The sequence below is a fragment of the Grampus griseus genome, assembly GCF_964374135.1.
Source record: "Grampus griseus genome assembly, chromosome: 3".
Taxonomy (NCBI): Eukaryota; Metazoa; Chordata; class Mammalia; order Artiodactyla; family Delphinidae; genus Grampus; species Grampus griseus.
The window spans coordinates 75,726,427-75,739,652 of NC_139019.1; the positions used below are offsets into that span (position 1 = coordinate 75,726,427).

At 35.9% G+C, this 13,226-nt stretch overlaps 1 protein-coding gene across 14 annotated transcripts in view; it reads right to left on the bottom strand.

Annotated features, from left to right (window-relative positions):
* Positions 1-13,226, bottom strand: part of MCTP1 (multiple C2 and transmembrane domain containing 1) — a gene marked incomplete at both ends in the record, with an annotated part of 537,186 nt that overhangs the window by 72,595 nt on the left and 451,365 nt on the right. For all 14 annotated transcript variants that reach the window (XM_082650521.1, XM_082650520.1, XM_082650519.1 and 11 more), the window contains one exon: positions 2,661-2,714. In XM_082650521.1, the coding sequence (XP_082506647.1) occupies positions 2,661-2,714 (54 nt within the window). The remainder of the gene's footprint in view (positions 1-2,660; positions 2,715-13,226) is intronic.

The window sequence follows — 13,226 nt, forward strand, 5'->3', positions numbered from 1 at the left end:
AAAGGTTACAGGACTAATAGCTGCCTTGTGGTAATCAGGGAAAGCCAAGACACTAGCCCTGGTGAAACATCTGGGACGTATTTTACGTACTTGCAACATATGCTTCAGGTTCAATTAAAGTGAGGCTTTGGCACATTTATTAATCTTCTTTACTTTTATCCTATAAGAGGACCCACTGACCTGACCCCACTATTATACCATCTGAGAAAACAGAGAAATAATGAGAGCTAGAGGTCAGTACCTGCTCGTACGGCAAAAAACACACTTGTTTTCTCATGAAACTCCATTACGCATGACTCTATACACAAACTTTAAATAGAGGAACCAATGAATTTTTTTAAGTAGGAAATTACCCTTCTCCCACTCAGACACATCTGATAGCCAAGACTTAGATTTACCACTGCGAGAGCCAGTCGAGAGACGGAAACTGGTAAATAGAAACTTGAAGGATCCTTTCATGTTTTCATTTCTTATATTAAAAACTTTGTATTTCCAGAATATAAGCTTTCCACTCTAAGATTCTTCTCTCTATGATGCAAGTCCCTAAAAGTCTATTGTAAATTATTACATTTGAAATTTTATTTTTGTTCAGATATGATTTTTATACTATCAATTGCGTTATGAGTGAAGAAAAGCAAAACCTTCTTATATATCACTCAAATAAAGGGCTGGATTTATGAAAATCAGCTCACAATCCTTTCATATGGAAAACACACTGTTTGTCGGCATCCTGTACAGAAGAATACAGTTAAATTCACACAGTCATTTAAGCGCTCGCTTTCAATCAACTTTGGTAACGAGACCTGAAAATACATTAGAACCAGGGTGTTGATCTCAGACAACCAAACACTGGATAACAACAGATGCCACTCCAGAGATCTGGGGTTGTTTCCACCCTGGCATGTTCTACTTGACGTCTATGTTTTGGTGAACTGGTTAACCAGGTTGTGCTAACGTCTAACAATGTGCCACTCCTAACACCCTCTCTATTAAAAGATGACCAAAAAGGGAGATTAGTGGTATAGAATATCAACAAACTGGCTAAAAAAAAATATAGGTTGACTTCAAGCAGGGGCACCGAAGTACTAGACTTCACCAAGGGTTTCCACTTATTAACATTTCTCGGGAAACGCCTGCTACCAGAATGGACCTTTAAGGTGGCTTTAATAATAAAGCAGCAACAAGCAAGGGAAAGTGGCCATAAATGGATGGCAGCTCAGCGTTTATCAGTAGAGAAATGATGATTCAGAGCTGGCATGTTGAGTTTAAATACAAGCTCTCTACAGCTCTACAACTGACCTTAACAATAAATCATATCATTTATTGCCAGAAGTGTATGCTCATGTTATTCAACATTAAAAACAAGCACATATGTGTTTTTGCAGAAAGGAGATTTTGTTACTTTATGTTTGATGATGTTGCTAATGACTAAATGATGTCCAGAAGAAAAATCTCACATAAAAACTCTATGAATTTAAAAATGTTTGAAATAGCAGTAGAAGGGAGAAAGTGTGTGTGCGTGTATGTTTCCGTTTTCCTTCCAGCATTGAATATGTCAGGAAAAAAATCATTTGGGAAGTTAACTAATCACTGTGAATTGTTTTGACATTTCCAATGCTTGCTTCCAGCACTCAAATTCTTATACTGGGATATAAGTGTACATCTCTACTGGAATCAAAGGTCAAGGGCATAAATTAAGATACACTGTTTTTCTCCTTTCTTTAAAAAATTTCAGTGCTTTACTATAGCAGAAGTCAGGTAGATTCCATGAAGGTCAAAATCTGGTTTTATAGGCTGAACAATGTGGAAATAATGAATGATATTTTCACTCCCCCCTCCGTCACTCCCCCCCTCTATCGCACCCTAAGACTTTTTGGATTTTAGGTCTAGAAGTGCCCAAAGATGATGATAAACCAGCATCACTAGCCTCCTTGCCATAGAAAGCTGTCCTTCCGACCTCAGCCACTGCTGCCGTGGTGCAAGGCCATTCTGATTCCTCCTTCCAGTTGTCCACTCTCCCCAGGGGACAACCAATCCAAGCAGTCCCAGAAACTAGCTGTTATTTACTGTGGCCACCAACCCCAAGCCAACCAGCAATCGAAACACGAGCCTCTCTGAACAGACTTTCCTGACCAAGGAGCCACGGGCCATTCCAAGTCTAAGCCAGGGCAGTGAGCACTGGGATTATTTAAATGCCCTCTGGAGCCCTCCGCACACGTGTTCTTTTGCTGAGCAATTCTTGGAAAATTACAGATGACAATATCCATGTTTGACACATGCAGGCTGCTATTTTTTTTCACTCCTCTCTTCCCCCCAAGTATAGCCTGATTTGTAATACTCAAGATAGGACAAATTTTTGCCCTTCAAAAACAGTTGTCACTGTCGTTATCTTCGTGAGAGGTATCAAGTTCCAGACAAGCTGAATTATTTTTTTTTGTTCCTGGCAGAAAAATATTTGACCCAGCTCTGGACAAAAGCGAAGACGATTTATAGCCCTCTCTCCCTCTTTGCAACATGCAGTGGCATTGTTAGGATGATAAACGGCACTGTCCAATTTTCTGGACTCAAACACTTCAACTCCTTTTTAACTGTCTGTGAAAACAGTGTCATGTCTACATTTCCCCATCCCCAGGTACCCAAGTGCTGGGAAAGATAATTACCTTGTCATCTTTGTCATCTTCTTCTTCCTCGTCCTCTAGCATGTCCTCCACTACCTGCAGACAGAAACAGAAGTCGTTTTCATGCTCTTAAAGGAGAGAATTTTGTTCTGTCATTTTGAACCTTTTAGAAGTGAAAACTTTATTAACATTTGAAACGGACGCACTGAGAGGGAATATCTGATCTAGAGACAGGGATTAGGAAAATGCTATGCCTTTAATTGATGAACACCAGGGACCTGAATCCCAGTCAGGGGAACCCTATTTGTGTGAAATGTTCTGTGACAATTTAAAGAATTGGAAATATGCATAAGGTAAACTAACACTCATTTGAAGGATGCTTTAAATCAGGAGATTTCTTTTTTTACCTACTCCACTGTCTATATTAATTAGGCACTTTAAATTTGGAGCTAGATAGCAGAAAAGAGCTCTGCTATTTCTAATTCACTTGTCACCAAACCCTAAGATAAAAATCTATGCCTGTTCGTGGATTCATGCTGGTAAGCTACGGCATAATGCTAACAATATCTTTCATGGCTCCAATTTTAATTCTGACATACAGTGTTAACTCTTGACCATCTCTGAATTACTTGTTCATTTTGTGGATTACCTGAAACTCTAATTTTAATTCTCTGTGATTTTACACATGGATTATGTTATGAGAATGAACATTACTACTGAAAGAAAAGAAGAGATGTATTCAATAATCAAATGTGTATATTATGTATATAGAACCCATGTAGATAGATATGTACGCATGTATTTTTCAATGGCTCCTGGTTAACCTACTTCAGCAGAATGGTATAGTCATTTTGGATTTGCCAAATAATTTCCCCTTGCCTGGATCAATATATAACTACAGGCATTACAAATGAGACCTCACCCCATTTCAGGTGTTTTATCATGTTTTTATACACACACACTCCATGGAATCCAAAAATTTAAAAACTCTGGGGGGAGCTCTTATTCAGGTAAGTGCTAACTTATAACTGTATTTACTCCATTTGATATAATTTCTTGTGGTGCTTCTATTTTTTTATCCAGTATCTTTATCTCTGAATAAACTCGACAGAATCATGGTTATCAAATATTTTTAAACCTTTCTCCCAAAGCTCCTAACTTTAGAAGACAGAGATAGCTAGCTCTTCTTTCATGTGGCTTTAGGATAGAGAAAGGAATATGCTATGAATGAAAACTTCAGTAACTAAGACTTACTAAACAAAGAGTTACATAAACTGAGATAATACGTCAGGACGCTCAGTTATCCTAATAATTTTTCTCAAAGTTTCTAAAAGCATTAACGGATTTAAAAGAAGAACCCAAACACAAACTTCTAGTTCTCACGAACTGATATATAACTAAAAGTATCTGACAAACTGGGAAATTGTTCTTAATTTAATGTCACCCTTTAAATCTTCTATTAAGTGGTAGAATCTGGTGGTCTTTCATTTGGACACTCAGCATTTCAAAAGAATCAGAGTAGCACAATGTTCTGTTTCCTTTATCGAGTTAGAGTTTACACTGATTTGGGGGACATATAAAGTAGTTCAGCCTCAGCAAGAAAGGACTCTTGACATTCTAACTATACTCAGATACTCCATAAGCATTTATTACAAATGCCCTTGACCAAGGCACACAGTACTAGGGACTGTGGGAATAGAAAGATGAATAACACCCAAATACTTAATCTATAGTCATGTCAGCCCACAAGAGGCTTATAATCCAATAGAATTTAAATGGGGGCTGTCAGATAGCCTTTCATGTTGACTTTTAACTTCCCGAAAATTTGAAGCATGCATATCATAAATATATAGACAACAATAGTGACAATGTATAACTGGGGTGCTGCATGCCAGACTATTCCAAACTGGGACCTTTGTGATGGAGGTTGAAATAGGAGAGGCAGTCACAATATTTCAGTACATTGTGTTGCATCAAAAGAATTCACCTAACACAGCAAGTAGCTAAACTAGAACTCAGACCCAGATTGTGGGATAGCACAGCCAGCTCTGAAACCCCGCCCAGTTCTAAAACCAAAAAAAAAAAAAAAAAAAGGAAAAGCAAAACAAAAAAACGTTTGACCTCTCACATGATTTTTTTAATGATCATACTTTTGTATCTCTTATAAAATGGTGTTATAAATTTTAGATTTATATTAAGTAATATTTTAAGGTTGTCATTATCTATTTTTTAAAAATAAAAATTATATATATTCCAGGTATACAATATGATTATTTGATATATATTAGATTAAGTAATTTTTTCCTAAAATTACTCATGTAGACTCATATACCAAATATGGAAAATGAAATGAATATTATACTTTTATTCTTATACATAAAAATCAAACAATATTTTAGGTGGTTATTGTTAAGAATGTATTATGTATCTCTCCTCTTCAGTACTTACCATCGTACTACAGTGCAAGGAAGGCAGAATGGTTTCAGATTGTGCCTAGCAGTTCATAATAAGTATTCAAGAAATATTTGTTGATAGACCAAACAGAAGAAAACCTCATCTATGCTTCATATCTTTGAACATGCATTTTGGTAGAGGGCCTATCATTTATCTCACAGAACTCAACTAGCTCACCTGCAAAGACATACCTCCTACTCAATGATGCAGATTAATGAATCAAATATTCAAACTGTGCCTGGCAATAGAAAGCATGGATATTTAATCGTTACTTTAAGATTTGGAGATCTCCACTATCTTTAAGTTAATTTTCAAAGATTCAAAATATTATTGAACCATAAAAAAACCAAGAAGTTAATTTATGCATTTCACAAATCAGTTGCAGATCTTATGTTCAAGAAGGACTCCAAAGGTCTACAGAATCAGGCTCTTCATTTGCAAAACCCAAACTGTTCCCACCCTGCACAAGTGGGTAACTGGCTACGCACAACTGCCCCACAAATGCGCAGCCAGAATCACCCAAACACAACTATTTGCTTTTACATTTGGCAGAAAAGTGTTGTGTTAGCGAGAGGCCTTTGTGTTGTGTTGTAGCACCCGAGTGAGGGCTTTTCCCCTCCTCCAGTGACTTTTTAACGCTACAACATAAACATCTACAAGTGAGGATTTATAATACAGATGGTTTCCTAGTGATGCCTTTAAGCTGCTTCAGAATGTATCCCACTGTTACAGTTTGCTCAGATGAAGCTTAAGGTGCCTTGGAAAATGGAGATGATAATAGCACCTTCCCCACAGTGTTGATTAGGGGTCCAATGAGACAATGTGTTTAAAGTGTTCAGCACAGTTCCTGTACCGAAGTACTAAAAAATGTGAGCTACTAATAAAAGTAGAAATAACATCAATTTAATAATATTTAAACATTAATTAAATGATATATATATTTTTTTTCCTGGGCAAAATATTCAGGGTTCTGAATGACATACACAATTCTGGTTGTTTCACTGACACTAAGGAACATATAAAGGGGCACAGGTAGAGTGGTGGATAAAGATTCCCAATTAAAATGATAATGGTTTCGCAACTAATTTTCAGGCTTTAAGGGTCCAATGAAATGGATGGCTTTAAAGGCAACAGTGTCTCAGAAGCTGGGCTGTGCTCTAAGACATAAGCCCTGGACAAATGCAATGAATACAGAAACTGCAAACTGAGCTTTTAAAAACAAACTGTATATATCACTGAAGTGCATTTAAGGATTGCACAAAATTGCAACCTTTCCCAGAGAACTCAAGTAACACCTGCTATTTAGAAAGACTGCTGGAGTTTAACACTTAACTAAGGAAACAAATAAAATAAAGGAGTCCCAGTCTCAAATTCCAGCTCTTTCCTCTTCAAATAAAACCAAATAAGGGCTACATAGTTTTGTTTTCAAGTATACAAAGTCCAGTTGCCCAAACATTTGTCAGCAATAATATAATAACAACACATCTGTAGGATTTCCTTGAGGAAAAAAAAAATGAAGAGCGACAAAAATGCATGTGTTAGAAAAGATACATTTTTACAAAGTTGGGGTTTTTTTCCTCTTTTTGTAAGGGAGAATATCTCAGATTGGCCCTAGAATTCTTTTTCCAAATTATGCTTTCTGATACCTTGCTTGAAAGCAAGTAGTATTAATCAAACAAAAGAAGGGCACTAGGGAAATCAGAAAGATGTAATGCAAGCAGTTAAAAGTGACATGACCTTCTGTAATGTCGCCCGTCACAGACTTATATGCCACACACTGGAGGAAGGTCTTGAAAGAAACTGATTCTTGGTACTATTCCTTGAATGTAATACTAATAAAGATGACATTTTAAAAAACACACGTAGACAGCCCCAAATGCAGCATTCCAGCTACATTACAGCCAAAGAATAAGCAGATAACACTATTTTTAGAAGCATAATATTTCTTCTTTCATAGTCCACATTTGCTGAACATTCGTCATTAACATATACAATAGAATATGTAGCTGTATATTTTAAAAATCCATTATCAAAATGGAGCAAAACTGCATCTGAAGAATCTGTATGTTTTATACAGTTGTATAGGAGGTCTATTAAAATTATGACTTTTAATTATAATTTGACACAACTAAATGCTTTATGATTTGCAAGGAAATAAAATTTTATTTGGCTGAAAATGTTAAAAATGATTCTGGTAATCTGAACAAAAATATGACAATATGTTTAGAATTACTGCACTAGACAAAGATGTATAAGGGCGGGGACCAACAGGATGCAGAAAAGGCAGACCAAAACAGTCAAAGGATGAGGAAAAGTAGATTCGGGTAAACTTCACTATTAAAATCATCACAGGACAGTGGATACTGAGTCCCGCTTTTTAATACTAATTTAGGGTGCATGTTTGAAAGCTAAAATGACAAAAGGGGGTTAAAAGTTCCATAAATAATTCTTAAAACACTTTGTATTATGATTTTCCCAGGGCTAAAGTCTTCCACTTATTTATATGTCTTAAAACAAAAAGGGAAAAATCTTGGTTATGTTACCTTTGTAAGATAAGTATTGAGTACCACAAAGCCAAAAACCCTGGAAAGCCAGCGCTGACACAAACCAGTTTCTTTTATATGTTTACTTTTTCCCTCAGAAATAATCTTTGAATTAAATGGATGTTTTTCTATGTTCAGAACGAACAGTTGCACAATTCAAATTGCTTTACTCAAAACGGTCTATAAAAAAGCAACACATTTAAATTAAAGAAGAAATCACTGCTGTCCAGATGTGCAACTGCAATGTTAAAAAATTAAAGAAAGAAAACTGTCACAAAAGAAAGAAGTTTCATATTTAATTTTATATTCATAGAACATCCAAATGTGTACAGATGCTTATATTTGGATACATTACAAACTAAATGCTTATTTCCACTCTAGAGATATGGAGGAATTTGGGTAGAGCAGTTTGCTTCCACATGGTCTGGAGTTCATTTATACCATTTTGTGTGTACATAAACCAAGCAGAACAGGCATTTGTGTGCCAATGGATGTATTACATGTGCAAGTATCATATGAAATTATTGAAAGTCTATGAATTGAGAAGATGCATATAACCAACCACTCAGATTACTTCGGATCACTTAAAAGCACTGGAGGTTGGGCTGAAGACTTTTGTGGTCAATAAGATCATCATAGGTGCGCCTGTGCTGTCATTTTCACCACAGGACACCTGCACCTCTCAAGATTTTTGAGAAGGAACTTTTGCAAAATGAATGGCGCAATTAACCTGTACGTATAATTTACTCCACATCTGAAAGAATAATAAAACCCATAAACAGGCCTGGAATACACTGTTTAGTCTATCTCAAAAGTAACTGCATGTATGATGGCTGCTTAGTCTGATTCACGCTATTAAGAATTTGACCTTGGAGTATTTCAGCTACAGTAGTCATCAAGATAACTGAACCACTAGATGTAATAATAATTAGTGTGATAGGCTTGCCAGTGAAGCTGAATATATTGCAATACAAAAGAAGGCAGACTAAAAAGAAAAGCATTATTACTTACTGCTAAAAGACTTCCGGATTTTTACAGAGACACTCAAATACAATTATTTCTTCTCGCAGAATGCGTTTCCTTGGCTCATTCTGGGAAGTGCCATGTTATAATTTAGTCTGATTCTTAATAGGAAACGTGGCTTTAATGTGGCTACCAGATGACTTTTGATGCATGCCACTGATTACATACGGCCTGAATTCTGCATCATCAACAACAGCATTCTTATTTGCAGTATAATATGCTTTGCTGTAAGGTGCAAGGACAGTAAATTTACTTTACTGGCCAAGAGTATGTAACCTTTTAGTCTTTGTCAGCTTAATATGCAGAAAAACCCTTCCATTAAGAAAGGCTAAATACAATATAAATTGTATAATCAGTATAAGCATCTTAAATGAATTTCTTTTCATATTTCCTTCTCAGTATTCTTAAATGTTCATTTTTATACTTTTAAACAAAGCACTGTGAACAGAATTCTAGTGTTTATTTGAACTATGTCTCCATCTAAAGGCTTCACAATGTATTGTATTTTCGCTTGTAGGGAAAATTCTAATCTTGGCATCTTTACAATATTGCATGCTAATTTGATTGAGCAGGGAAAAAATAGGTCAACTATTAACTTGCAATGTGCTTTTTAAAAACTAATGCTTTATTGAAGCAATATTATTTTTCGGGTTAAAAATTATACAAAAGGCCAAAAAATTGAATTGTTTAATGTGCTTTGCAAATGAAATCGAAAGATAACTAGACTTACCACTAATCTATTTTATAAAATTGAATATTTTCAAAGCAAAACATTTTTGTTCATTAATAATAAACAGATTTCAAATAAAAAAGAAAATTATATGCTTTAGCCTCTCTCTGTAAAACCAAGTTTCCATTGCAGAAGCACAAATTTGTAACAAAAAAGGGCACAATTTTAAATGTCTCAGGTTTTAAAAACAACCTTAGGAATTTTTTTTAAGTGTCTAATAAAGAGTCCAAGTTATCTATTTAAAAAATTTTCTGCAAAGCAGCAGGAGGGAGCTGCTATGATCTCCAGTCTTTTCCAGTCTTCTCAGAAATGTTCTTCACTCTAACCCCATCAGATATGTTTGGGAGCATTAGAGTTGTAATAGGCAAGAAGTTCTTTTCAGGTAAATGTATAGTTTAGCAGATATAATAAAGGTAAATGGTACACTTCGGGAAGATTAGGTACTTTTAAAGAATAGAATTTGAAAACAAAAAAAACACTAATCTTGGAGATTAATATGAGCAAACTTTTGAACCATATTGCTCTGTTAGGTTTGATGTACTTTTTACAAAAATTCACTGCTACTGCCTATTTTAAGCAATGTAATTGGGAGTAGTAGAGGGGGTGAGAAGAATAGGTGGACATGTGAAGAGAAAAATATTCTGATGCTAATTTGATTTTTCTTCTTCTTTTTTTTCCCTTGTGCCTAGAATATTTTGAGGCCTGAGAACATTATGTCAGAAAGTTTAACTTTAAAAATGGAGCAGATTTTGAATGTCAAAAAATCATAGAAAACTTCAGTTTTTTCCTTGTATTTCTTTTCTATAAATAATAATGATAAAATATTTTTTACCTTTTTTGTAAAGAATAATCACCTCCCAAAAGACAGCCTATGTGGGTTTAGACCTACATTGGAACTGGAAAGAATGTGTGTGGTGAATGGTGAATTGTAGCACAAAAGCCTGCATGAAAAGGATGTTCAGGAAACCTCACACAAAACCTCTGTATCCATTTTATCATGAGCTTCCCACAATATAACACAAGAGCTCTATATTCTAGGAAAAGCTTGCCTGGTCCACTTATCATTTCAGCTTTACGTAGTGTACTGTGTGATTGCTAAATTAGTGCATAATGTATTTATAATATTTATAGTTCCAACATTTAGTCAAATAACCTTTATGTAAGATTTATGTTGATTTTTAAAAAATTTCTCATTTAATGGCAAATTATGAGGAGCATGTTTCATAAAGATAATTCTCCATTTAAATTCATCAGTCCATTAAATATTAAAATTATGTTTCTGATGCAATTGAGAACAAATTTGTCCAGCTTCGGTGATTATTTGCACTCATAAAAATTAGGCTTGATTAATAAAATTTAAATGCTTGATTAAGTTGACATTTTTATGTTCTATTCTGATTTATTAAAATTAGTCCCTGTGCCCAGGCCTGGCATGCTAGTAGGTTTACCTTTCTCCTTCTCTTAGTCAACACCCAGAGTGAAGCTGTTAGGAAAGAGTATTTTGCTATGGACTCAGTGATGGTCTCAGGGAAGGAAATGCCCTGTTCTCTGCTCATGGTGCTGCTGGCCTTTGTCTTTATGTCCTGTGCATGGTGGAGATTTGTATTACGATCATCAAGAAAAACGTTTCTTCCAAATATCTATGGATATGATCTGTAAAATGGCATACATTTTGGGTATTTCTATAAATTTCAGTTTTCAAGAAGCTTTAATCCGTAGAGGATCGTTCAAATTTCTTTGTCAGCTTTTTTTGTTGATAAAAATGTAGTTTTCATTTTGTGGGACTTCCATATGTATAGCAGGGGGATTACAGACACAGGAAATCTTTCTGTGGCAATTTTACTATCTTTGTCTACAAGTTCAAAACCAAGAAGGACTAATGGCCATGGAAAACCACTCTCTTCAATAGTTCTTACAAGTGAACTGTTTAAGAGAGGTGGTTACTGCTACTATGTTTAGACACCCATTTTACCCCCACTGGTTTGCCCTGTTTTATACATAATCAGGTGCCTAATTATCATTTACTGAGCACTCACTATATGCTTAACACAGTGTGCTGTCTCTTTAATCCTCACAAGACCTCAACAAGGGTAGGTATTATCCCCATTTTACTGGTGAGGAAACTGAGGCTTAGGGAAATGAATAAATTCATACAGCTAAAAAGTAGAAGGTCTGAAATTTAATGCCAGGTCTTTGTAATTTCAAAGTTTGGACTCTTAACCTCTACCAACTGTAAAGTGGTAGTGGCAACACTCATTTTTAAGATGTTTCTGCTGTTGCCCATGGGAGTGTAACATATCTGGAAACTTTGTTTAGGTGAACTGTCTCTCATTTAAGCATGTTACCAGAATATTGTTATTGTTTAAAAAATAAGTGATATGGTATCATGACTATTTTCGTTTTCTTGAATGATGAAATAAATTCAATAATACATGAAAGAAAATGCCCTTGAAGGCATATTTTAGTTTGGTTACCTGCACATACTACTCCAGTTCCATGTACAGAAAGGCTTTAAAATTACATGTTCTTAATAAATTTAACTCATGGAACACTAAAAAACATGAATAAAAAACTCTCAGGTTTATTGGACTCCCAACAATGGTTCTGATTTATAAACTTCTTCCACAAGCAGATAAAGACATATCACTTGGTTTCTATTTTTAGTTTGTTAATTGAAGTCTTGCCATTTCTTGTCCCCTTTCTGGACTAGGGACAGTAAGTCTCCACAAATATTGTATGAAACCTCCAGCTAACACCACCCCACCACCCGGGGCATGATGCAAACTAGTCCTGGGATCACGAGTCGGCCAGAAGGTGCTTCTGTTGGTCCTACATGCTATCTCCCTCACCATAATGTGTCAAGGAGTTTTGGCTATCTACCAAGAGGAGGGTGTAAAATCATTTAGAAAGAACCACCAGATCATCACTAGAAATAGGTGGGAAAACACATCCACCCTGAGAAATGAGACCCAAACCATGGATATCCCTTTTTCTCCTCTCCTAAGTCCCACTCTTCAATGACAGAAATGACAAAATTGTGGAGGCAGACCTTTTGGAAAGGGAACAGAAATAATAAAACTATTTGGTTGACAAATGGGTAGATGCTTGGCTTGGACCCTTTGGAAAACCATTGAGATGGTGAATTCTTTGGATCCATGGGAGACTTCGAGGAGAGTTTAGGAAGCTGGTTTTCAAATGAGTTCCTGGGGATCCAGGAGTCAACTGGGGTTCAAATAAGAGAAATTCAGCCATTTATGGGGGCAAGATCTTCAGGTTTCCTTCAAGGCTGCCAAGACAATTCATTTGGTGGAAAAAGAGCTGGGTTTCAGGGCAGAAATCCTCTATAGGAATGAAGAATATCTCTTTACCTTGTTACATTCTCATATGTATCTTTGGGGAATCTGAGCAAGGTGGGAGAGATTCAGGAAGATGGTGAGGGCTGCAGTATGAGAGTAACTATAAGCGTCCTCTGCAGCAACTACCACTAACTTTAAATTCTAAGTATCTCTCCTGAGTCCTAATAGATCTAAAGCAAAAGAAGTCTGCCTTCTAGACAGGCGGCTCTTTAGTATATTGACTTTTAAAAATAGAACTGTTTTCCTTTACATCTTTCTCTATGTGAATTGACATGTCACGTACAGGTAACACTCATCTTCCCATCTGAAGTTGAGCTGCAGTTTGAGGATAGAGCAAAAAGATAGACAACACACTGCAGTATTAAAGGCAAACATGGAGTTACTGAGTGAAGGGACAGACGGAAGGGTGGAATAGAGCTGTGGCCACAGATAGGTAGACCCTCTTTCTTTATATATGCAGCACACGCACACATATCTGGGAGGATCTAAATGTTTTTTGGCC